Here is a 27,779-nt window from a genome sequence, read left to right as displayed (position 1 = left end):
CGAGATATCGATCAAAATGTGGATCAGGATGACCCAGAACATCATCTGTCGGGTACCGCTAATTTATTTATATATGTCATACCACGAATAGTATTCCTGCCAAGATTCCGCTTTTGATTTCGCCCTGCAGAACTTTTTCATTTTTTTCTACTTAATATGGTAGGTGTCACACCCATTTTACAAAATTTTTTTCTAAAGTTATATTTTGCGTCAATAAACCAATCCAATTACCACGTTTCATCCCTTTTTTTGTATTTGGTATAGAATTATGGTATTTTTTCCTTTTTCGTAATTTTCGATATCGAAAAAGTGGGCGTGGTCATAGTCGGACTTCGGTCAATTTTTATACCAATACAAAGTGAGTTCAGATAAGTACGTGAACTGAGTTTAGTAAAGATATATCGATTTTTGCTCAAGTTATCGAGTTAACGGCCGAGCGGAAGGATAGACGGTCGACTGTGTATAAAAACTGGGCGTGGCTTGACCCGATTTCACCCTTTATCACAGAAAACAGTTATCGTCCTAAAATCTAAGCCTCTACCAAATTTCACAAGGATTGGTAAATTTTTGTTCGACTTATGACATTAAAAGTATTCTAGACAAATTAAATGAAAAAGGGCGGAGCCACACCCATTTTGAAGTTTTTTTTTTTATTTTGTAGCACCACATCATTTTTGGAGTTGAATGTTGACATAATTTACTTACATATATACTGTAAAGATATTAAATTTTTTGTTAAAATTTGACTTAAAAAAAATTTTTTTTTAAGTGGGCGTGGTCGTTGTCCGATTTTGATAATTTTTATTAAGCATTTATATAGTAATAGGAGTAACGTTACTGCCAAATTTCATCATGATATCTTCAACGACTGCCAATTTACAGCTTGCAAAACTTTTAAATTACCTTATTTTAAAAGTGGGCGGTGCCACGCACATTGTCCAAACTTTTACTAATTTTCTATTTTGCGTCATAAGTTCAACTCACGTACCAAGTTTCATCGCTTTATCCGTCTTTGGTAATGAATTATCGCAGTTTTTCTGTTTTTCGAAATTTTCGATATCGAAAAATTGGGCGTGGTTATAGTCCGATATCGTTCATTTTAAATAGCGATCTGAGATGAGTGCCCAGGAACCTGCATACCAAATTTCATCAAGATACCTCCAAATTTACTCAAGTTATCGTGTTAACGGGCGGACGGACGGACATGGCTCAATCAAATTTTTTTTCGATACTGATGATTTTGATATATGGAAGTCTATATCTATCTCGATTCCTTTATACCTGTACAACCAACCGTTATCCAATCAAAGTTATTATACTCTGTGAGCTCTGCTCAACTGAGTATAAAAAAAAATTTATATTCTTGGCTTAGTAGGAAGTGTAGTAGGAAGTAATTTATCACATACGTGTTTTCATTGATATTCACTTCAAGCGTTGTCGACTCATGCTTCTTTGATATACATGCATACCTGGGTTTATTTGCCTTATTCAATGTTTATACATATATATTTATAAACATATCAGCGAAAATATACCTGAGTACATACATTTCAATAAATACGATCATTTATTGTTGTAGCTTTTAATTGATTAATTGCCCAACTTAATTGTCACTCATACGCAGCGTAATTCACTAGACAAAAAAGTTGCTTCAACTAAATCACATATATTACATGCTTATATAATAAAAAAGAGTTGTTAATTTTCATTAGCATATGTACTAGGCCGGGTCGATTTGTAGGGAGGCAGAAAAATCGCCCATTGCTCTGTGAAAATCATATTCTAGGGATCAAAATAAGAAACTTTGCCGAAGGAACCATACCTCTAAAACGAATTCTGATGTCCCCCCCCCCCTTTGGGTCGTAGGCGCAAATTTTGAAAAATCCCATTTTGAAATGCCTATGTTTTTTCTTTTTGGAGTTTATTTTTCTCTTTAGAAATTTATTTAGTCAGAACATATGTAAATGAAAAAATGAATTTAATTTAGTAATAGAAAAGAAATTAAAAAAAATTATTAGAAATTAGCGTTTTTACAACCCCCTTTTAAAACCAAGGCATCACTGTGATAGTTGTGTGGGTTTTTTATTCAACCGTTTTAAAATATGAAGATATCACTGTGACACAATTGCAGATCGTAAAATTGCTTGTGTTGTTGTTTTTAAGCCACCACAAGACACACCAAGTAGAATTGAAATTGCCCCTACCCAAAAGTTCGACCCAAAGGGGGGGACATCAAAATTCGTTTTAAAGGTATGGTTCCTTCGGCAAAGTTTCTTAGTTTGATCCCTAGAATACGATTTTCAAAGAGCAATTTTTAAATCGACCCGCCCTAATATGTACATATGTATGTATTTATATGCACATATGTATAAATAATAATAAGTACAATTGAAACAACAATTTTTTTTTTCATCATTTTTTTTTTTTCTTATTTACCCAGCGAAAACAAAAATGTGAGCACAGACTTGCAATTTATACAAAATTTATTCATGAAATATACAAAATTGTTGTTATTCATCATAAAAATATTTCATTTTTTAGTTCAGCTGTTTTTCTGGCATTTAAAAAATATTTACTCACATCGCATATGTTTAATTAGTTGTATATTTAGTTTGTTTTGCTGAGTTAATTCGCATCATTCTCGCCTACAATGCATTCCGTCGCGTGTTGAGTCAGCTGTGAGAGATTTACTTGCTTTATAACATCCCTGCAGTCAAACCAACTAGTTGTGTACTAGAAGAATACTAGTTTGCCAAATATCCGCGTTACGAAATATCAATTGTCAGTTTCTGCATCATCATATACTAAAATCGTATCAGATGTCATACTAGTCAGTATATGCATCAGCGTCTTACCAATTAACACACTAGTTAGTCTCTGCGCAGCATTATACGAGATGGCATAGTTGTTATTATACACACCAATATCATACCAATTGACATACTAGTTAGTTTATGATACAACAATATACCAGTTGACATATCAGTCGATCTAGGCATCAGCTAACTAAATACCTTTCGATATGCTATTTTGCATATGCATCAGCATCCTACTACACCTTTTCAAGTTTATAATAAGAAACTGTAAGCTTATGTTGAGAACATATGAATTCATAATGAAAAATATAATTTAGTATTGAGAAAATACAAATTGATAAAGAGAAATGTAATTTCATAATGAGAATTTATAAATTGATAATGAGAAATATAAGTTGATATTGTGAAAATACAAATTGATAATGAGAAATGTAACTACATATTGAGAATATATAAATTGGTAATGAGAATATATAAATACACAATGAGGTTGGGTTAGGTTAGGTTGAACTGGCCGGTCAATAAAGACCTCACATAAACTGAATGTGTCCATAGTGTTACCAGAATTTGTTTGACAACCAAACGGAAGAACCTCAATCAGGTGCCACGACATATGTGAATAACTCCGTCCTCTTGGAAAATACTACATAGCAGTTTTCTAGGACCCAGCTTAATTGCTGCCTCGAGATCTGGCAAATCTGCCGCCCTTAATAGCTGGAGCCTTGATCTGACGAGCTCAGCACATGAACACAGAATGTGCTCAACCGTTTTTTCCTGCAGAACATACTTCCTACACTTGCAGTTACTGATGAGGCCTAACATATAAGCATGTTACGACAGAAGGCAGTGTCCAGGCAGCATGCACATCCTGAGCCTTAAGTCTTCTCTCTTAGAGATATGAGCCACATGATCTTAAAAATTTTGCAGCCCCGCGCTTTTGTACACGCCTTTCCTGCTTGATGGATCATATGCAACTCCTGTCTCCTTTTGATTTCTCCCAAAGGGATTGGGAAGTCTATCGTCGACTCAGCGAGTGTTGCAGCCTCCTTTGCGAACTCATCGGCCTTTTCGTTACCTTCTATCCCTTTGTGACCGGGAACCCAAGTTTTTCCAAGTTATTTTCCGGACTCACTGCAGTCCTAGCTGCAATCCTAGCTCACAGATCAGATTACTTGTGGCACATCACAATTAAAATTTTGTACATATGTATGTTCTCACTACCAATTTATGTTTTCTCATTATTAATTTATATTTCTCAATATGAAATTTTGTTTCTCAATATGAATTTGAATTTTCTCAATATGAACTTTTATTTTTCATTATCAACTAATATAATCTCAATATGAAGTTCTGTTTTTCATTATCAATTCGTATTTTCTCAATATAAAGTTACATTTTTCAATATAAACTTATATTTTCTCATTACAAACATGAAAAGGTGTAGTCCTATTCGGTTTGAAAAATTACATGAAAAGTGTTAAATTAGCTTTTTTGTAGCTCAAAAAAATTTCAACTGAAACTACAATTGAAAAATTTTCAGAACTTGAACTTGGAGCTTTCCGAACTAAACGTGAATAAGGTGTATTGAAAAACAATTTACTCCAGACTTTTGTCCTGCAAGTGAGCTTTATTAACTGGCGGAATACTTATAATTATTAGAGTTTCTGTACAGTTGTGGCGTTTGTGAAGTGGTATTTGTAAAGGAAAATTTTACTTTTCTTGTGGTTGATGTAATTTGGTTGTACACTGTAAAAGAAATTGTGTACAAAGAGATTTTTCGAGGATTTGATCCCAAACCATTGCTAGTCCGGCAAGGGTAATTTTTTATAACAATGCCAAAGGTCGCCAATGCTGAAAATTGTTCTGCGCAAAATTACTATGGACCAATTTCGGAACAGTCCTGGGCCGGTTTTAGGTTTGTCGTGAATATATTTTGATAGACGCAAAATTTTGACTTCATTTTTCGGATTTCGATAATTTCACCAATATTTTTGACGTGTATTAAGAGTGGCTTGCTGTCGTAAGTTGATACATATTGCACTATAGAGATTTCAAATAAGAGAGATCATCATTCATTTTGTAAGCTTATTTATTGATTGAGGGCACAGGGTCTCTTGTGCAGTTGTCGGCATGGGAAATAATAGTAACTCCCTCCGTTCTCCTAGAGTTTGAAGTTTCTTTCCTAAATTGTATCGACTTTGACCGACCACTGCGATAAATTGCTCATCTACTAAGACAACGGAGAAGGGATGAGCCTTCTATATCTTGGAGAAGCGTGTCGTGGTTGACTGTGTCAAAATCTGTCAACAGTTTAATGTACTTTTCAGGACGGTAGTGATATGCATTTTACAGAAGTCATGCTGATGGTTAGCTAACTGAAGAATTTCGTTTAAATGAGGGAAACAAAACGGTTTTCAACGTTCGTTATAGGGGATAATATCCGTAGATACGACTTTAGTAGTGGGGTTATCCTTGCTATCCTCCTGCGTTAGGCTGCCAATGTTCTTATAGATGTTTTGGCATCGGCGTAGGTATTCCGTCTGGGCCTATTGATATGGAAGGTTTGACATTTTTTAAGGCTTCTTTAACTTCTGTGGAGGTAACTGAAGTATGCAGTGCAAATTGTAGACAGGAAGCGCTCACGCATTTCCTCGAGTCCGACAGACAAAATTCTTGTCAATTAACTAATCAAATACTAACCAGAATATATAACCCCACAAAATTATTATCAATGAACTAGAATGTTTGCTGACTACTTTGGCTTTTGACTGCAGGGATCACAGATGCATATGTGCATATACATATTTATGATTAATATTTCTACCTTTGTATGTATATATGTATGTGTATAGGAAAAGATATGTTGAAATTTTTTCTAGTTAACCTTGCATGTACCGTAATCGATTATTGAATTGATTGATCGCTGAATTTGGTGCGTTTATGGCCTAAGAAAAGAGATACGATCGCGAGACACAAAGTAGACATTGATTTTTTTTTTAACAGACACATTTTAGGCAATGATTGTCAGGTTTTTTCACAATTTTCGAGCCAGATAGATTTCGTTTATTATTTTGGGCTGAAATTAGACCGCTTGTATTAGTAGATTAGCTTGTATGCTGACCTGCACTAAAAAAGTTTCAATGTTTGAGTGACATAGAATAACTTTATAAAACTTGTCTAAGCAGGGTCCTCCCTTGCAATGGTTTGTCAAACCGTAAGAGTGTATTTCTGCCATGAAAAATTGCTCTGCAAACATGCCTCTGCAGATGACATTCGGGGACGACACGAAACATGTAGAACCGGAAGTTATAGTTCTTTCATACGTGATATATAAAGTATATATGTACATTACTATCATATCATTTACTTACATCAATCAAAAGAAACACACATACATAGCATATTCAAGGAGGTAGCAGTCTCCAACTGGTACTCCTCGGACACCTGCAATATATCCAAGCGAACCGGGCCGAATTACTATAGTAGTAGAACAGAGGACCTCTTAATAGGTCAAGGAAATAAATCTTTAGGATCACTGCCACAAACACGGAATACTATCAATCTTAACAGTATTTAATATTCATAGTTCTATCAAACCACGCTGCACGAGTTAAATCATCAACAAACAAAAATTATAAGAAATAGAAATATTCAAACAATCGAATAACCAGCAAATTATTTGAATATTTGATTATTTTGAAATATTTAATGGCATGCGATTAGTTTTTAATTATTATGGAAGTGATTAAAATATAATTGAGAATACTATTGATAAATTGTTGCAAAACTAAACCAAACATTTATTAAGCAATACGTTATAATTAGAAATGGGTTTAGAATAATGCAGGGTACTTTTTAATCGTCAGCTATGTGAATATTCTGAATTATTTCTCCATCAACAAATAATACTGGTTTACAGCCAAAATGCACCAGAAACGCCATTATGAAATCCCTATGTAAAATCACCCCCTGATTTCGAAAATCAAGGTTATTTTTAATTCTATGGTAACGTTTTTGAGATGTTTAGGTTTTTTCCAAAAAAAAAAAAAAAACATTGGGTCCATTTAATTATATATATCTCAAGAACGGATTGAGCAATTCCAAAACGGCTTGAAGCTTTTAAAAGGTAATAAAATTTCCTATAAACTGTGCATACAATACTTTTTGCTAGGCCCTTCAGATTCAAAGATAACGAACAATCATTACGGATTTTTTCTATTTTTTTGTAAATATACTTATTAAAAAATTTGTAATTTGCGAGGAAGGATCTCAAAAACTTTTTACTTTTTTGCAGATTTGTTTTTTTCTCTCTAAGCTCTGTTTTATTACAAAAAAATAAGCTTTCATTCAACAAAATCGATGGACTAATACAAAAGTTATAAGCATTCAAGTAAATATATCCATTTAATACTTAAGTACCCTACTGATACATATGTGTTAATATTCGCTAACTAACTGATATACGAATACTAACACATATGTACCGGTAGGGTTCTTAAGTATTAAATGGATATATTTACTTGAATGCTTATAACTTTTGTATTAGACCATCGATTTTGTTGAATGAAAGCTTTTGTTTTTTTTTTTTGCAATAAAACAGAGCGTAGAAAGAAAGAATCAAATCTGGAAAAAATTAAGAAATTGTATTCCCTTTTAAAAGCTTAAAAACGTTTTGGAATTGCTCAATTCGTTCTTGAGATATATATGATAAGTGGACCCAATATTGTTTTTTTTTTTTTTTTGGAAAAACCGTTATTCGTGAATATCTCAAACACGTTAACATAGAATTGAAAATAACCTTGATTTTCGAAATCAGGGGGTGATTTTACATAGGAGCTTCATAATGGCATCTCTGGTGCAGAAAAAAATTGGAATTTGTGATCCAGTGTAATTAGGATGGATCATTGATTGAATTTTGTTGTTTGTTTATTTCTTGAGTTTTAGTTTAAGTATTTTTAGTTTATTTAGAAAAAAATGTGTGGAGTAATGAAAAGGAAAATAATTTCAAATAATCAAATCAAGTTAATCCCCTAATTAAAAAAATGTAGTATGAATAACTGAAAATAATGGACTAGTTATTATAACCATGGACAAAAAATTATATGTATCAATTAATCATTTAATTGCAGCAAATTAATCAAATAATTAACAATTTTTAAATCAATTAATTGTTAACCATTAAATATCAAAAAAAGGCAAACGATTAAAATTCAATAATTTAACGGCGAGTTTGAAACAATGCCATATAATTTGTAATCATTAAGATTTTGCATCATTATTAAGCAGGTGCGGCATTGCAACTTTTGACAGAATTTTTAAATATCATCCCATTTATTTCGAACGAGAAATTCTGAAGTGAAATGTATTTATAAAGTTTTTTATTAATAAACACAGTTCAACAATCCCACAAAACTTACACAAAACAAACTATTTCAGCTTCGCTTATCCTCTGCCAAAATACCTCCAAAAATACAAAAAACAACGTGCTGCTCATTTAACTTACCTTGGTCAGTCAATATACATACATACTCATATATACTCAGATATATACAAACATAAATGCAATAAGTACTCATAAAATGTGTCAGCTATATAAAATTGTATATACACGAACTTAAAGGCCGTCTGCTTATTTGACAGTTTGTGTATACTTTCTGGCAGCCGCCAGCAGCTTTAGCGCACTGTAAGCGTGTACTTGAAGCTTGAAACTTGAAACAGCTCTGCCGCTGCTGAAAAGAGCAATCATAAGTTTAACTTACAACATTTCAGCGATATCAGTCAATAAACACACATGCAAGTGTTAACAACGCCGGTTAAGTGACAAAAATATCGCATGCGAGAAATTTGTGAAATATATATTTTAAAGTAAGAGGAAGTTAGAAATAAAAAAGCAAAACATTTGCCAAAAAAAAATTGCGAGAATTTGTTTCATAAAAGTTTAAAAAATAAAACAAGAAAAATATAAAAAAGAATTATAATTTTGAGAAAATCATTGTGAATTCATACAAGTGGCGAATGTTTGAAAATAACATTCACAATAGTTAATAGCCTCGATCACCTGTTCAGTTGCTGTTCGATTACTTAAATCATTTGCTCAACAGTGTTTTTCAAAAATTTTTGTAGACGACTGGTATATTGCATTATGTACATATTTTAAAATGTTTGCTGAACTGGCTGCTCAAATTTTATCTATTAACTGGTTTTAGAAATCAATATTAATATGTATTCGGATTTTTTGTATACACATTTAAAAGAAAAGCTGTTTTGAAACACAAATGGTCAATTCAAGGCACTTCAATTTACTAACCGCGAGCAAAAAACAAACATTTCTTCCTTTCTCTGGCCATTCGCGACAGCCATTCTCCCTGTCATCTATTCAATAAGCTCGCGTTGTTAGATTTTCATTAATATTTTTAACCTTTTCTTAATGTGAATTATAAATAAGTTACCCTACTTAACAAAAAAATGGCCGAAGAACAACAAAATTGTAAATAATTAAAAATAGTCTAAAGATGAAACGAATAGCAAAACATGTAAAATAAATAAAAATAAAATAAATAAATATTGGATGTAGTCGTTCATCTAATAAAATAAAATTAAATAACAATAACAACAACGGGAAAAACTGAATTAGGCATTATGCAAACAAATGCAGTCATAGCCTAGATTAGATAGATCAGAAATGTAATGACCCGAGCTCTAATATCAACTCGGAGAAGATGTAATTTCTAATTTAAAAGTACAAAGATATCTGACGAGATTTTTGGCAGGATCACAATAGCTGCATACAAAACACAATATGTTTAGTTTTCTTAAGTTTTTTCATCACAATAAATTATAATAATATAATAAACAAATTTGTGTGAAAGGCGTTGAAAAAATGATATATTTTACGAATGTAATAAAATAAAATAAAAAAAATAAGAGAAATTAAAGTAAAATAAAATAAATTAAAACAAGATAAAATAAAAAATGCAAGGCGCGATAACCTTCGAAGAGTTTCCAAGCTTCTTTACCAATTTGCGTCGTGCTCCTTCTAATTATACTCAGCGTTTTTTGCACACAGAGTATATTAACTTTGATTGCATTACGGTCGAGATAGATATAGACTTCAATATATCAAAATCATCAGTATCGAAAAAAAATTTGCTTGAGCCATGTCCGTCCGTCCGTCCGTCTGTCCGTTAACACGATAACTTGAGTAAATATTCACCAAATTTGGTACACGAGCTTATTTGGACCCAGAATAGATTGGTATTGAAAATGAGCAAAATCGGATGATAACCGCGCCCACTTTTTATATATGTAACATTTTGGAAAACACAAAAACCCTGATTATTTAGTAAATAATACACATAGAATGTTGAAATTTGACGTGTGGACTGATATTGAACTCTTGATAAAAATTTGAAAAAACTTTTTAAAATGGGCGTAGCACCGCCCACTTGTGATACAACCAATTTTACAAATATTATTAATCAAAAACAAAAATTGTTATACCTATCGTAACAAAATTCGGCAGAGAGGTTGCCTTTACTACAAGGAATGCTTTGAAAAAAATTAACGAAATCGGTTAAGGATCACGCCGACTTTTATATTTAAAGATTTTTAAAAGGGTCGTGGACGAATAAAATAAGCTATGTCTTTGCAAAAAAGAGCTTCATATCAATGGTATTTCATTTCCCAAGTGGATTTATAACAAAAATTGGAAAAATTTCAATTTCAAAAAAAAATGTGCGTGGCACCGCCCCTTTTTTGACTAATCAATTTTCTATGTTTCGGGAGCCATAACTCGAAGAAAAATTAACATATCGTAATGAAATTGTGTACACATATTTTCCTTATAGCAGAAAATATTTCTAATAAAAATGGACGGGATCAGTTAAAGGCCACGGCAACTTAGATATAAAACAAGTCCAAAAGGGTCGTAGACTAGAATAATAAGCTATAACTTAGCAAAAAATAGTTTTGAGTCAATGATATTTCACTTATCAAGTCTTATTATTGTAAGAGGATATGGGGAAACATTTTTTTTAACGGGCGGTGCCATGTGTTATGCAGAAAAGTAATTTACCTGAAATGAAATGTACAATTGAAGCTCACGCTGAGTATATAATGTTCGGTTGCACCCGAACTTAGACACCTTTACTTGTTTTAAATACAAATTGGCGCGGCGGGACCTACGGGTTTTATGCCGATTCCAAAGGGCATCTGCAAGGCAGATAAGTTTTAACTGAGACGCTTTTCATGGCAGAAATCCACTTAATCAATTAAAAAAAACAATCACTAAACGTTGCCTGATTAGGTATTACTAATCTACTACAACAGTTTTTAATCACAGCCAATTATTTTATTCAATAAAACAAACTATTAACTCGACATAATTAGGCTTATTAGACATTCTATTTTATAAACGGACATATCAGCATAACAATCACAATCAAATCACCTGCAATCAAAAGTTCTCAGCGGAGCTTGGTTCACACCCATCCTAAAATAACGTGCGGAATTACTGCGTTCTACATGCATACAAACATACATATATGCATTCATTATATTTTAAAATAATTTAAATAAAAGCATTGAATATTTTATAGTTTAGCTAATCTTAGAACTTATAATTATTTAATTTGTTATGGACAATTCACAACCAGTTATAATTATTCAGTTGAACTATAAAATATGTCCGTGACAGCAAAAATGTTAAACAGATAAAAAACTGGAGTCTATTTTTATACTCAGTTGAGCAGAGCTCACAGAGTATATTAACTTTGATTTTTTAAAGTGAAATTTTTACAAAAAGTTTAATATCTTTACAGTATATAAGTAAATTATGTCAACATTCAACTCCAGTAATGATATGGTGCAACAAAATACAAAAACAAAAGAAAATTTCAAAATGGGCGTGGCTCCGCCCTTTTTCATTTGATTTGTCTAGGATACATTTAATGCCATAAGTCGAAAAAATATTTACCAATCCTTGTGAAATTTGGTAGGCGCTTAGATTCTAGGACGGTAACTGTTTTCTGTGAAAATGGGCGAAATCGGTTGAAGCCACGCCCAGTTTTTATACACAGTAGATCCTCTGTCCTTCCGCTCGGCCGTTAACACGATAACTTGAGCAAATATCGATATATCTTTACTAAATTCAGTTCACATAATTATATTAATTAAAACACTTTATATTGGTATAAAAAATGGCCTAAATCCGACTATGACCACGCCCACTTTTCCGATTTCAAAAATTACGCAAAATGAAAAAATACCATAATTCTATACCAAATACGAAAAAAGGGATGAAACATGGTAATTGCATTGGTTTATTGACGCAAAATATAACTTTAGAAAAAAACTTTGTAAAATGGGTGTGACACCTACCATATTAAGTAGAAGAAAATGAAAAAGTTCTGGGGGGCGAAATCGAAAGCCCTTGGAATCATGGCAGGAATACTGTTCGTGGTATTACATATATAAATAAATTAGCGGTACCCGACAGATGATGTTCTGGGTCACCCTGGTGCACATTTTGGTCGAAATCTCGAAAACGCCTTCACATATACAACAACCACAACTCCCTTTTAAAATTCTTATTAATACCTTTAATTTGACACCCATATTGTACAAACACATTATAGAGTCACCCCTGGTCCACCTTTATGGCGATATATCGAAAAGGCGTCCACCTATAGAAATAATGCCCACTCCCTTTTAAAATACTCATTATCACCTTTCGTTTGATACCCATATTGTACAAACGCATTCTAGAGTCACCCCTGGTCCACCTTTATAACGATATCCCGAAAAGGCGTCCACCTATAGAACTAAGGCCCACTCCCTTTTAAAATACTCATTAAAACCTTTCATTTGATACCCATATCGTAAACAAATTCTAGTCACCCCTGGCCCACCTTTATGGCGGTATCTCGAAAAGGCATCCACCTATAGAACTAAGGCCGACTCCCTTTTAAAATACTCATTAACACCTTTCATTTGATACCCATATCGTACAAACAAATTCTAGAGTCACCCCTGGTCCACCTTTATGGCAATATCTCGAAAAGGCGTCCACCCATAGAACTAAGGCCCGCTCCCTTTTAAAACACTCATTAAACCTTTCGTTTGACACCCATATTGTACAAACGCATTCTAGAGTCACCCCTGGTCCACGTTTATAACGATATCCCGAAAAGGCGTCCACCTATAGAGCTAAGGGCCACTCCCTTTTAAAATACTCATTAACACCTTTCATTTGATACCCATATCGTACAAACAAATTCTAGAGTCACCCCTGGTCCACGTTTATAACGATATCCTGAAAAGGCGTCCACCTATAGAGCTAAGGCCCACTCCCTTTTAAAATACTCATTCACACCTTTCATTTGATACCCATATTGTACAAAAGCATTCTAGAGTCACCCCTGGTCCACGTTTATAACGATATCCCGAAAAGGCGTCCACCTATAGAACTAAGGCCCACTCCCTTTTAAAATACTCATTAAAACCTTTCATTTGATACCCATATCGTAAACAAATTCTAGTCACCCCTGGCCCACCTTTATGGCGGTATCTCGAAAAGGCATCCACCTATAGAACTAAGGCCCACTCCCTTTTAAAATACTCATTAACACCTTTCATTTGATACCCATATCGTACAAACAAATTCTAGAGTCACCCCTGGTTCAACGGTATGACGATATCACGAAAATGCGTCCACCTATAGAACTAAGGCCCACTTCCTATTAAAATACTCATTAAAATCTTTCATTTGATACCCATATCGTACAAACAAATTCTAGAGTCACCCCTGGTCCACCTTTATGGCGATATCTCGAAAAGGCGTCCACCCATAGAACTAAGGCACACTCCCTTTTAAAATACTCATTAACAACTTTCATTTGATACCCATATCGTACAAACAAATTCTAGAGTCACCCCTGGTCCACCTTTATGGCGATATCTCGAAAAGGCGTCCACCCATAGAACTAAGGCCCACTCCCTTTTAAAATACTCATTAACACCTTTCATTTGATACCCATATCGTACAAACAAATTCTAGAGTCACCCCTGGTTCACCTTTATGGCGATATCTCGAAAAGGCGTCCACCCATAGAACTAAGGCCCGCTCCCTTTTAAAATACTCATTAACACCTTTCATTTGATACCCATATCGTACAAACAAATTCTAGAGTCACCCCTGGTCCACCTTTATGGCGATATCTCGAAAAGGCGTCCACCCATAGAACTAAGGCCCACTCCCTTTTAAAACACTCATTAACACCTTTCGTTTGATACCCATATCGTACAAACAACACATTCCAGGGTTACTCTAGGTTCATTTTCCTACATGGTGATTTTCCCTTATTTTATCTCCATAGCTCTCAACTGAGTATGTAATGTTCGGTTACACCCGAACTTGGCCTTCCTTACTTGTTTTCAATAAAGATGCAAGTACGAGTTTGTTTAAAATACAAATATTTGTGCAGTTAGAATTATTATAGACAGTATAGGCGCGAATAATGTTGCAAGTGATATTGTGCTCAATACTGTAACGAATTTGCTTGCAAATCCTCTTATTTGCCTTTTTGCTAAGTTCGTATCACTAAACTGTTGAATAAATAACTCCAATATTGAATAATGGATAAATGGCCTTTATTAGAGTACTTCACAATAACACTTATACTTTGCAACTAGCTGGCTTAATGACCAAACTGATAGCTTAAATGAAACTGACTTTCAAAATAATACTGCTATTGCTCGCTAGATATCGTCTTAATCGAAACTGCTTGACAACTCAAATCAAACTGAACTCCAGCGCCTCTACAATTGCCGCCTTTTATACTCTTTGATTTCAATCTTCGCATCTTCTAGGCGCTTCCAGAATCTACTAGTCCAGTAGCTCTCAAACCTCTCAGCTGTAACTACAATTGCATAATTTTATAGTTTTCCTCATTGCATACTTATAGGAGTATCTCAGATATATGCATGTGTTTGTGCATTGACTCTCCGCTGCTCGTGTACGTACATGGTACATATATGTAGACGCAGTTATTGTTTCGTTTATGTAGATACATAATGATTGAATTATTGATGTGCATTCACGTCACTGCTTAGCATCGGCTTAGAGACGATAGCATCGCTCAGTGTTGCTAACATTCGTTACAATACAAATTTTCTTGCATATTTTCACACAATTTTTCAATATCAATTTATTTACGAGTTAAAGTTCATTGTGAGTCAAAATGAAAACTAAAAGGTCGAACTAAATTTTTACTTATTAGCGTACAAAGTTATTCACGTTTATGCTACAGAAGTGAATACTTTAAATGAAGAATTTTGAATACTTCAAATATTATTTAAATATTTCAAACATAACACGGTTTTAAGCCGAAAGAAATTAAGTTAGTAAAATTAACAAATCAAATTTGATGTTCTTCAGTTAATATTATTCAATGAAAATGATCGCATTTTGATTAATTAAACCGAGTTTTTTGTCAAGAAATCAAAGTTCCTGAGTTATTTACACAGAAGAAACGCCATTGGTATTGTTACGAATATTAGCAAAACTAAGGAGTGCTGCCATCTCCAGGCCGATGCTAAGCAGTGACGCGAATTCACATCAATAATTCAATCATTATGTATCTACATAAACGAATCAATAATTGCGTCTACACATATGTACACATTCCGACGAGCAACATTTACATACAAGGCAGCGAGAGATGAGATGTCACACACAGATGAATTTACTTATACGCTTATGTGTGTGCGGGAGACTGTAAACTACAAACTCACATATGTACATCTGAGAAGCGCTAAAAAGTAGACAATTGTAAATAAGTAGAAACTATATGAGAACTATACACACACGAATATAGTTGGTAAGTTCTGGAAATGGAAGAGCCTAGAAGTATGCAGCGTAAACTATAAAAGCGGGGCAGGCGAGTAAGAAGTAATTCATTTTGAGTTGAGCAATCAATCAGTTATTGATTAAGCACGCGATCTGGCGGCCAATGGTAGAGTTTCATTTGGGTTATCAATCAGTTTGGTTATTAAGCCAGCGAGTAGCAAAGTATAAGTGTATTGTGAAGTACTTTAATAAAGGCCATTTTTCCATTATTCAATATTGGAGTTATTTATTCAACAGTTTAGTGATTCGAACTTAGCAGAGGATTGCAAATAAGAGGATTTGCAAGCAATTTCGTTACAGTATCAATTTAACAACATAATGTAAAAATGACAGATTCACAATTGGCCATTTCAACAGCGAGCAACAGCAATTGTTTTGCAAATGCATAAGCTAATTTTAAAGATAAACTTACGCTCACGGCGCTCACTACTTTGTTCTTATGACTATTGTTCTTATTATGGCTGACGGAAATCTTTTGTTATACTCAGTTGAGCAGAGCTCACAGAGTATATTAACTTTGGTTGGATAACGGTTGGTTGTACAGGTATAAAGGAATCGAGATAGATATAGACTTCCATATATCAAAATCATCGGTATCGAAAAAAATTTTGATTGAGCCATGTCCGTCCGTCCGTCCGTCCGTCTGTCCGTTAACACGATAACTTGAGTAAATTTTGACGTATCTCAATGAAATTTGGTACGTAGGTTTCTTGGCACTCATCTCAGATCGCTATTTAAAATGAGCGATATCGGACTATAACCACGCCCACTTTTTCGATATCGAAAATTTCGAAAAACCGAAAAAGTGCGATAATTCATTACCAAAGACGGATAAGGCGATGAAACTTGGTAGGTGAGTTGAGCTTATGACGCAAAATAGAAAATTAGTAAAATTTTGGACAATGGGCGTGGCACCGCCCACTTTTAAAAGAAGGTAATTTAAAAGTTTTGCAAGCTGTAATTTGGCAGTCGTTGAAGATATTATGATGAAATTTGGCAGAAACGTTTCACCTATTACTATGTGTATGCTTAATAAAAATTAAATCGGAGAACGACCACGCCCACTTTAAAAAAAAAATAAATTTGTAAGTCAAATTTTAACAAAAAATTTAATATCTTTACAGTATATAAGTAAATTATGTCAACATTCAACTCCAATAATGATATGGTGCAACAAAATACAAAATTAAAAGAAAATTTCAAAATGGGCGTGACTCCGCCCTTTTTCATTTAATTTGTCTAGAATAGTTTTAATGTCATAAGTCGAACAAAAATTTACCAATCCTTGTGAAATTTGGTAGAGGCTTAGATTCTAGGACGATAACAGTTTTCTGTGAAAAAGGGCGAAATCGGTTGAAGCCACACCCAGTTTTTATACACAGTCGACCGTCTGTCCTTCCGCTCGGCCCTTAACACGATAACTTGAGCAAAAATCGATATATCTTTACTAAACTTAGTTAACGTACTTATCTGAACACACTTTGTATTGGTACAGAAAATGGCCGAAATCCGACTATGACCACGCCCACTTTTTCGATATCGAAAATTTCGAGAAACCGAAAAAGTGCGATAATTCATTACCAAAGACGGATAAGGCGATGAAACTTGGTAGGTGAGTTGAACTTATGACGCAAAATAGAAAATTAGTAAAATTTTGGACAATGGGCGTGGCACCGCCCACTTTTAAAAGAAGGTAATTTAAAAGTTTTGCAAGCTGTAATTTGGCAGTCGTTGAAGATATTATGATGAAATTTGGCAGAAACGTTACTCCTATTACTATGTGTATGCTTAATAAAAATTAAATCGGAGAACGACCACGCCCACTTTAAAAAAAAATTTTTTTAAGTCAAACTTTAACAAAAAATTTAATATCTTTACAGTATATAAGTAAATTATGTCAACATTCAACTCCAGTAATGATATGGTGCAACAAAATACAAAATTAAAAGAAAATTTCAAAATGGGCGTGGCTCCGCCCTTTTTCATTTAATTTGTCTAGAATACTTTTAATCCCATAAGTCGAACAAAAATTTACCAATCCTTGTGAAATTTGGTAGGGGCTTAGATTCTAGGACGATAACAGTTTTCTGTGAAAAGGGGCGAAATCGGTTGAAGCCACACCCAGTTTTTATACACAGTCGACCGTCTGTCCTTCCGCTCGGCCCTTAACACGATAACTTGAGCAAAAATCGATATATCTTTACTAAACTTAGTTCACATACTTATCTGAAATCACTTTGTATTGGTACAGAAAATGGCCGAAATCCGACTATGACCACGCCCACTTTTTCGATATCGAAATTTACGAAAAATGAAAAAAATGCCACATTTCTATACGAAATACGAAAAAGGGATGAAAGATGGTAATTGGATTGGTTTATTGACGCAAAATATAACTTTAGAAAAAAACTTTGCAAAATGGGTGTGACACCTACCATATTAAGTAGAAGAAAATGAAAAACTTCTGCAGGGCGAAATCAAAAGCCCTTGGAATTTTGGCAGGAATACTGTTCGTGGTATTACATATATAAATAAATTAGCGGTACCCGACAGATGATGTTCTGGGTCACCCTTGTCCACATTTTGGTCGATATTTCGAGAACGCCTTCACATATACAACTACCACCACTCCCTTTTAAAATACTCATTAACACCTCTCATTTGAAACCCATATCGTGCAAACAAATTCTAGAGCCACCCCTGGTCCACCTTTATGGCGATATCTCGAAAAGGCGTCCACCTATAGAACTATGGCCCACTCCCTTTTAAAATACTCTTTAATACCTTCCATTTCATACGCATGTCATACAAACACATTCCAGGGTTACCCTAGGTTCATTTTCCTACATGGTGATTTTCCCTTATTTTGTCTCCGAAGATCTCAGCTGAGTATGTAATGTTCGGTTACACCCGAACTTAGCCTTCCTTGCTTGTTTTAAGTTTTCATAGGTATTCTTAGGGTGACATTAATAATTGCTAGTTAACTGAGTAGAGCTGCCTTTGAACTTTTTTTGAATCACTGCAGGGATGACAAGATTTTTCTACCTAAACTTATTCAATAAACCACTTAAAAAAATTACTGATTTTTAAGAAACATTGTAATTAAATAAATAAAACGGCTGAACATTCACTTAAAAATGCTAATGACAAAATATTCCACTATTTAATTATGTGTTCTGAGATTTTTTAACGGATTTTGTTTTTAAACGGCTTTTTTACAATATAACTGCATCGACAACATGTTCGAACGACTTATTTACGGTAATTAAAGCGGTAAATGACGTAAGTTTGTTTGCTTATCATTTTTCAATGGCTTACATTAGTATAAACGGACATACGGATATTGTAACGAAACATTTGTGGACGTAAGCGAGAAAATAATTGCCAAATTGTTTCTAATTTGTTAATTGTTATACTTAATGAAAAATTTTACAAGTACTTAAATGTTTTTATTAACTCTACTTTCTATGTATGCAAAATGAAGCCATGAGAATGATCTCGAAGTTGCGGTATAACATTCCAATAAAAGACATGATCGAAACCCTTAATTGGCTCTGTCAAACGGCTTATATTTTATCACGGTATGAATGTTTGTATTATATATGAATCTTGGTATACTACCAGAATATTTGAGTGATAAATTTACCCATGTTAATGAAATCCACTCATACATAGACAGGCAAAATAAAAATTTTAGAATACCTTTGTTTAAAACGGCTTTGGACAAGCAAAATATAATTAATAAACGCGTAAAATGTTTTAGTGATCTACTAAGTCAAATAACAAATAGTAATGATTCAATAAAAATTAGCTGGAGCATTGTAAATCCTTTCCGACAAGAATAATAGAACAATTATATACTTAAAGTAATTTTGCCTCTATAGGAACCTCCCAAAACATTTGATGGTCCATTTCGAGATGTCAGTTGCTGTGCTGGTCGAAATTTATTTGCCTCTCGACAGCATATATGTATATTAAAACTATATTACTTAAGTCTTGGTGTAGGGCAGGATTGAAAACCTGTTGTTTCCAACCTCGCAGTAAGTTGAACCCAAAACTCGTTCTTTGGAACTGCTAATTTCAATGCGGTTTGGAATCTCCTGGGTAATTAAAAAGCCGTAATAAGAATAAATGAATATATCTTTAACTTTCAGACAATGTTGGCACGCCAACATAACTTAAAATCTGATAATAAGTATAGCAGTTAGGTATTAGAAAAACTACAAAGATTTCCGTAGAAAAGCTTAGGCAGCGCCAAACTATGTATGGTGTTGTCGTTGTTGTAGCAGTGCTTCGTCCCATCCAATATGTGCGACCACTCACAAGTTGAGATCTATAACTCCTCTAACGGGATCCAAGAAAACTTGCTGTTTCAACAGGGGTGGACCTGAGAGAAAGGAGTGTTAGAGGCGTCGGTTCCACATTACAATTTAAAAGATGGTTGGTGTCATGTGGAGTACGTGGCGAGCAGCACATAAATTATGTGTCGTGCTTGATTCTGGATAGGTTATAGTTTAACCGATTACAGTATCCAAATTTAAGTTGGGCTAAAGTGACGCGCCTCACCCTAGGCAGGTTGCTTTCCTCTTCTGAGAGTTCAGCGTATTTGAATTTAAGAACGGGGTTGGCCGAGAAATTCTTGGCATAGAAGTCCGAAATTTTGTGGATATCACAGAGGACTTAGTTCTCACGTGCCGTGTTTCTTCCTTCGACAGAACCTGTTTATTCAACAGAAGCTGTTTTTTCAGCATTTCATTTCTTTCCCTAAAGGGCAGTACTCTCGCTTCACTGTGTAGACAGTGTTCTGGGAACATAAGAAGACAGCCCGTAGCAGTTCTGAGTGCGGTGTTTTGACAGACCTGTAGTTTCTCCCAGTGAGTAACCTTAAAGCTCGGCCACCACATCGGGGACTCGTAGCATTCAAACAGCCGGCTACCGTATCAGTCAGTATTTTTAACTTTTTTCAGTTTTTCTACAATAATAATTCACCGTACAAAAAAAGTTATTAATATGTTTTTCAGTAACTGTTCAGAAAAGCAAATAAAAAAAAAGTATTCTATATAAAAGTGATCTCAAAAAATTTCAAACCCGGAAATATGATTGGAGTCTGGATTTTTTCAATTATTGCTAGTTTAGTTTATGGATTAAAGAGAGAAATGGATGACTACTAAGACTTACATAAAAATTTATAAATTTTAATATGCAACCAATTTTTAAAGTCATTTGACTTTACTGCTTTCAGATGACAGATTCCACGATTTCAATACCACCGTCCGCGAGTTCCAGCTCAGTATTTACTTTAAATGATTTCAATTCACAGTAAGTTAACCAACAGGATTTGTTACTTGTCCTTTTTTATATTTAAAAAAAAAACTCGGTCTGCTAAATTTCAGTACAAATCTCACCGAAAAGCCCGAACATACCGATGAATATTTTCCTTCGCAACATCGTGATCAAGTCAAAGGACAATCGACTGGTGGTGCATTCGCACATTTTTTAAAAGGATCTTTGGGTACAGGTCTTCTAGCTATGCCAATGGCCTTCTACAATGGCGGTTTGCTGTTCAGTATGATTGCAACACTAATAATGGGCTATATCTGTGCTCATTGTATTCATATACTGGTAAGTTTTTTGTGAAAAAAAGAGAACATTTCGGTAAAGATAATAACTTTTAAATTATTCTTAAGAGCCTCTGTGGGTGCAACGTCTTCAAAAGTAATGACTAAGAAAGTATCAAGCAAAGTTTACTTATATGAACTTGGTATTTAAAACTGGTTTACCAGATGCTGAATCATTTCAATCAGTGGTGGACAAGCCAACAAAGCTTTCATAAGCTTTTGACATGGCAGTCATTCATAGAGGAAAGCTCCTGGGTTGACTAGATAACCTTGAGCACGTATGATGGCTACGTCTTGCGGATTGGCTATCAATCCAACTAAAACAAAGCCGCATATATGAACTAGGAGGTATGAGCTCAATAGAAAGAGGGTATAATTTAACGAGTTTCACCAACGGCATGTTTCCCTTTTGGTTGATATTTTGACAGGGTTTTAGCTAATCGATATTTAGTTCTACTTATTGTTCCAGCTGCATGGAGGATGACGGTGGAATCAACCAGCCGAGCTTTCCAACTTTTGCAAGAACAACAACTTGGCGCAATATAATAAATTCGAGCTTCTTCTCCAATTCGCAGCTCAACCTCTTCACTCCAAACTAGGCCCACCCCTGTTTGGGTTTGAATTACCAATTACTGTATGGATTTGTAGCTCACCCTGCGCGGAGGACAAGTGATTACGGCTCCTTATGGCCAGAAAAAATGAACCGACTAAAGGAGCTTATTTTCTGAGTAGGTTGCTGTAATATCCGTAAGACTTTGGTCGGTCGTACCTTACTTCCAACAATCGGAATGCCTGAAACCTACATCTGGACAACTCTGTAGTCGAATCATTTTAGCATAGTTCTTTTGGAAAAAACACCAGCCCATTTGCGTTCATTTAACAATGGAGCCATCGGTGTAGATGGGCATACTCCTTTTTAATCATATTACTTTCATAAGATGTGTACAAATCAGATCGAGATTGATAGCATTATGAATTTAGCTCACTCATAGGCCCAATAATGCCCTCTGGTATCTATCTTTTCAAAATTTTCTGATCTAATTGAATGAAACTTGAAGAAAAAATAAAAGGAAGTTTGCTTGTATTGTCCTCACAGAACCTAACAAAAAGTCGTGAAAAGTGTTCCCTCTATAAAATTAGAACTAAAGTGAAATGCAGCGGAGTATGACCGGTGACGGCAGTATTTTCTCAGGATATAAAGACGAAACGTGCAGGTGCTGTCGCCATCTGATACCAATCTGCCTGCCGCAGAAGCGATTTCTTTCACCCTTTCTCCTTTGCTTATCTTTTCATTAAGAGCCATTTATAGGTAACAGCGTCACCTAAATGAAAAAAAAGAGATTGAGAGTGAAAGTGAGAAATTTGAGCTTCATATTCTTAGATCAGTCATCAAGTTTCACACCATCCACATTTGCTGTAGTGCTAGATGGTCCATTCTCATTACAGCAAGTGTCAATCATTTTCAAAATAAAGATTTTGTGCTCACATACATAAATTCGGGTTCCTCGAAGCCATCACACTAACTTTTATTCACTAAAATTCAAAAATCTCTCATGTTAAATGGAAAGGCCAATGAGAACTCTTACCTTTTCTTTATTATCAGGTGAAAACATCGCAGGATCTTTGCAAAACGACCAAGGTACCAGCGCTGGGCTTCGCAGAGACTGCTGAGAAAGTTTTCGAAAATGGTCCAACAAGCTTACGTTCATGGTCGCATATGGCGAGGTAAGCTTTTTTCTATTCTAAACAACAAATTCGGTAAATTTCAACAATTTTCCTCTCACTAATCCTAATAGACTTTTCGTCGACTATGGTCTTATGGTCACATATTTTGCAACCATTTGTGTTTATATGGTCTTTATTGCCACATCATTTCACGATGTTATCAACTATAACTTCGGCTTAAGTTGGGATGTACGCATTTATATTGCCATGACTGTGATACCGTGTCTGTTAATTGGTCAGATACGACATTTGAAATGGTTGGTGCCATTCTCTGCAATGGCCAATGTTTTCATTATAATTACATTTGCCATCGTTTTGTATTATTTATTTAACAAACCTTTGGAATTCTCTGATAAGCCTTTACTGGCGCGTCCAACACAGATACCGCTGTTCTTTGCTACTGTCATCTTTGCCATGGAGGGTATTGGCGCAGTTTTTCCTGTAGAAAATGCCATGAAGGAACCGCATAAATTTCTCGGTTGTCCTGGTGTACTCAATCTATCGATGTTTACTGTTGTTGTGTTATATGCTGTCATCGGTTTTTTAGGTTATGTACGATATGGCAGTGAGGTCCGTGGTAGCGTGACCCTAAATTTGACAGAAGGCGATCCGTAAGTAATAAATTATTTGCCTTTATGACTTAAATTTTTTTAATTGTCTTCTTTTCCTTACTACTCAGTTTGGCTGATGCTGCCAAATTGCTGATGGCTCTTGCTATTCTCTTCACATATGGCCTGCAGTTCTATATACCTATGGATATCCTTTGGAAGAAAATTAGTTACAAATTCGAAGAGAAAAATCATAACACTACACAGATACTGTTACGCACCGGTATTATATTGATAAGTGTTGGCGTTTCTGCAGCTATACCGAATTTGGAGCCATTCATTAGTCTTGTGGGTTCTGTATTTCTTTCATTATTGGGTATGTGGTATTTATTTATTTAAGTGATATTCGATTTTAACTTATACGAATTTTTATTTTTATTTCTTTCAGGGCTCTTTGTCCCCGCCGTTTGTGAGTTGGTGTATTTGTGGCCCGATCGCTTAGGCTTTGGCAAATGGAGACTATACAAGAACGCCCTGTTGTGTATCTTCGCAATATGTGCTCTTGTTGCTGGCGCCGCTGCCAGTATAAGGGGAATTATTGAAATTTATAACTGAATAATGAAGGGTTTATATAATAAGTATCTATATATGTCACCTTAAGATTTAATTTTACGCCCCTAAATCTAAATTAGAAAAGTTGTTGCTGGATTTTCCCCATCTAGTGCTTTAGGTGCTCCGAAATACACCTTTGAGCTACCATCGATTTTCGTTAGAGAAATTTTTGTGGTTAGAAGTTTCCATCGATATGCATTTTAAATACATAAACCTAAAAATAACGAAGTTCAAATATTGAACCCCAAAAAAAAAAATTATGAGAAACAGATTTAGCAAGTCCATCACGTTTCTACGTTACCGACGTTACCTTGTCAACGCTAACAGTAATATTAAAGCGTGTGTCCAATTCTCTCACTCTTGTGACTGGCTTACAATCAGCAGTATACTCAATAATGTGACGTTGATCGCGAACCGTAAAAAATGCTGCCTAGTAACAGCGTAGTGTTTGCTCTGGTTGTTGTTCCCACCGAAAACTCACCTTTTTCAAGTGTTTGTGTTACACCAACATATCAGTACTAAATATATTTAAGGCTAGCATATTTCGGAATACCATTTTTGCATTGAAAAAATTTAAACTTTCTTAGTCTTCTACGCAATAATCTAAAATGTACAAGCTTCAGTGCAAGGTTATTGAAAGTTTTAGCCTTTAATATGACCGAAGTTACTGTACTCGTTTATCCTCAAAAATAATATTTTCACTTCACATTGCAATTAGCTTAAGGATTAATAAGTGCATACTTTAAATATCGTAACATCTAAATACGATACTAATAATGATAACGTCCACCGCGCCTTTTCAATACTTTTCATTTTTCTTTACATATTGCCGTGACCTAAATGTTTTAAGCCGACTCCGAACGGTATCTGCAAGATGATTTGCATGGGAGGAAGAACCCTGTTTATGAGCACACTTCCCCCTACTTCCCTACAATAAGTCTTCCTTCAATTCGACTAATACTATATTCACTTGCGTCATGAATTCGAAGTTTATGGACCATTTTCGTATTTAATGCTTAGTTTTGAACTGTATAAGACAACCCTCAAATCGAGCTCTGAAACTTATCGTAAGGATGTACATATATAGAAGGCATCCAGTTGAAATCTGTGATCTAATTAAGTAAGCGAAAAAATTACATAAATTATACTAAAACGTAAAAATTAAGCTATAAATTAAGTTCTTTAGTAATCTCGCAAATGTAATTTAAACGTTTTCAGCTATAGATTTATATATGTATAGATATATGTATATAGATTTGCAAATTGATAAATTGCACTGTGAAAATTAAAATTAAAATATATTAACGCAAGAATTAACCAATTATCCAAACAAGACTACTAAGAAAGGTCTTAATCTAGGAAAGGTCTTTAGGAAATCATCCATTACTTGAGCGAAAGTGTTGTGTAGCAGCAAATCATAATTATACTGAGCTGATATTCGTAAAGCTTATATCGCACACCTAGATCAAAACAGCGATCAATTCAAATGAGTGGGAAGTTTAAGGTTCTCATAACTTCAAAATTTTATATTTTTGAGTTAGCTCCCTATTGATCTAGGTTTCGCACACCAATTCCTAAAGTCATTTAACAACACTTAACAGCGTTTAAAAACTGTCATCTTGGATGAAGACTATTAATGTTAAGGGAACAGAAACTTAACTGTCTATAATTTCAGGTGCCCCCCATATTTTCTGAATTTTGACTTCTGATTTTCTGTTTCTGAATTTTGGCTTTTTGAGAATATAGTTGTGTCTTATGTTTTCTGAAAAAATGTGTTTCTGAATTTGTGAGGGAATCATAATTTCAAGCCGAGGAGTAGCAGAATACCTACAGAATTAATTTGAAGCTATTGAGCTGGTGCATTCTTATAAAACAAAATTTATATCATTTTACCTGCCAGTGTGGAAATTTTTTTGCTTTATTTTAATTATTAGATAATTCCATATATGTAATACTCCTATATTGCTAATAGAAAATGCTCGCAATGTGTTTTGAACTCGAAATCAAAACAAGACAGCCTATAAAATTTTTGTGATTGTAGCAGCCTTAGTTCAACTATATGGTTGGCTCATCTTTGCAATAACAAAATATGTCTGTTCAAATTGTCAAAATCTGTGTATTGGTGTTGGTGCGAATGGTATGGAATGGAAACATAAAACTTAGCAGTTTTTGTATGTGTAAGAAAATGTTGCCAATGTGTTGGTTTCATTTTGAGTTTGTCATCTCCTTTTGACAATCCCATCGACCATGCAATGAAATAAATAAAATCAGCTGATGAGATGAGCCAACCATATAATTGAACCATGGTAGCAGCATAAGTGTGACAAGAAAAAATTTAAATTTAGGTACATTCGATTATTGAATACAAAAACAAAGACGTTTAAACACCGTTTAGGAGTATTACATATATGGATAATTCTTCGAAATTTGTTATTAAAATAAGTATTTGATTGCAGCCCCAGAGGATTTCAATTGCAACAATTTTTTGTTAGTCCGGAACAATGAATAAAAAATTTAAGTCATTTTTCCTTTTTGCATTTCGGACTAATTATTCCTTTTTTTGTTCCTCGTTTATTTATTCCATAAATTGCATTCATCGGACTGCATTACTCGGAATCCTTTGCATTCCTTTGTATGACTTAAACAACACTAATGTTTGTTTTGTTTAATGATGGAATTGTTTTTATTAGTTCGGAAAATTTAACAAAAATACTAAAATACTAAATTTGATTCATATATGTTTGTTTGTTGTAAAAGATACATCAAAACATAGTTTTGTTTAATATCTTACCTACTTATAAGAAGACCTTGTCGCAACATGAAATAGGCCTCAAAATAAACAAATTACAATTTAGCGCAGATTAAATTTCTTCCCATATAACGCTGAACACAACACTCGAACTTACACTGTAATTGCAGTAAATTTATTGCCTTTCTGAAATGCAACACTGCCGTCCATAGCTAAAGGGCAGTAAAGTGTAAAAAGCAAAATCAGAGAAAATTGATTTTTTTTTGTGACATTTAAAATTTTTCAATTTAATTTAAGGCATTGTTTTATCTTTCATCATGAATTTTAAGTGAGTCTTTATTTAGTTTATAAGTAAATTATAATAGCAGAAATTTATTGGCATTAAATTCCTAAAAGGCAGTAAGTGCATTTTACTGACTTTTTGTTGGCAGTACAGTCGAATGCGATTTTATGTGAGATTTTCATACTTTTATCTTTGCTTCGGCAAATTAGAAGTTTAGTTTAAATGGCCTAACTGGCAGAGTAAAGCTAACTTTTCTTTTAACTGTAGTTTGATTTCGCACTGCAAAACAGAGCCTTGTAATTCACAAATTTGCTCTTTTGGCTGTAAAGTTCGAATTATGGTCACTCAGTATAAAAATATATGACTATATTACCATTATTCACTTGAGGAATGCTTTTAAACTTTACTATTCCTCATGAGGAATGCAAAAAGGAATATAGACTGAAAAAATGTATTCATTTTTCCACAAAAAAGGAATAAAAGCTGCAGTCCAAAAGTGTTAGCCTAGGAATGGGTATGCA

General features: G+C 34.2%; 1 protein-coding gene across 3 annotated transcripts; it reads left to right on the top strand.

Annotated features, from left to right (window-relative positions):
* Window positions 1-8,521: 8,521 nt before the first annotated feature.
* LOC137243106 (proton-coupled amino acid transporter-like protein CG1139) lies at window positions 8,522-27,383 on the top strand. 3 transcript variants are annotated; one of them, XM_067770333.1, is made up of 8 exons: window positions 8,522-8,681; window positions 19,208-19,304; window positions 20,966-21,042; window positions 21,117-21,345; window positions 22,945-23,066; window positions 23,138-23,677; window positions 23,746-23,990; window positions 24,063-27,383. In XM_067770333.1, the coding sequence occupies exons 3-8, from the start codon at window positions 20,966-20,968 to the stop codon at window positions 24,227-24,229; spliced, it is 1,380 nt and encodes a 459-aa protein (XP_067626434.1). In that variant the 5' UTR covers window positions 8,522-8,681; window positions 19,208-19,304; the 3' UTR covers window positions 24,230-27,383. The 3 variants fall into 3 exon arrangements, with proteins under 3 accessions (XP_067626434.1, XP_067626435.1, XP_067626432.1); XM_067770334.1 differs by lacking the exon at window positions 19,208-19,304 and having other exon boundaries at window positions 20,943-21,042; XM_067770331.1 differs by lacking the exon at window positions 19,208-19,304 and having other exon boundaries at window positions 8,524-8,681.
* The last annotated feature ends 396 nt before the right edge of the window (window positions 27,384-27,779 follow it).

Source organism: Eurosta solidaginis, chromosome 3, assembly GCF_040869045.1.
Source record: "Eurosta solidaginis isolate ZX-2024a chromosome 3, ASM4086904v1, whole genome shotgun sequence".
NCBI lineage: Eukaryota > Metazoa > Arthropoda > Insecta > Diptera > Tephritidae > Eurosta > Eurosta solidaginis.
The sequence above is the reverse complement of the archived record's forward strand: the minus strand, read 5'-3'. Positions and strand labels throughout refer to the sequence as shown.

What these genes read in the sequence shown, in the direction of transcription:
- LOC137243106 (XM_067770334.1), top strand. Translation starts at nt 20,966, where the DNA reads ATGACAGATTCCACGATTTCAATACCACCGTCCGCGAGTTCCAGCTCA. An exon ending in TCATGGTCGCATATGGCGAG is followed by an intron (nt 23,067 to 23,137) that starts GTAAGCTTTTTT and finishes TAATCCTAATAG; the next exon opens with ACTTTTCGTCGACTATGGTC. An exon ending in AATTTGACAGAAGGCGATCC is followed by an intron (nt 23,678 to 23,745) that starts GTAAGTAATAAA and finishes CTTACTACTCAG; the next exon opens with TTTGGCTGATGCTGCCAAAT.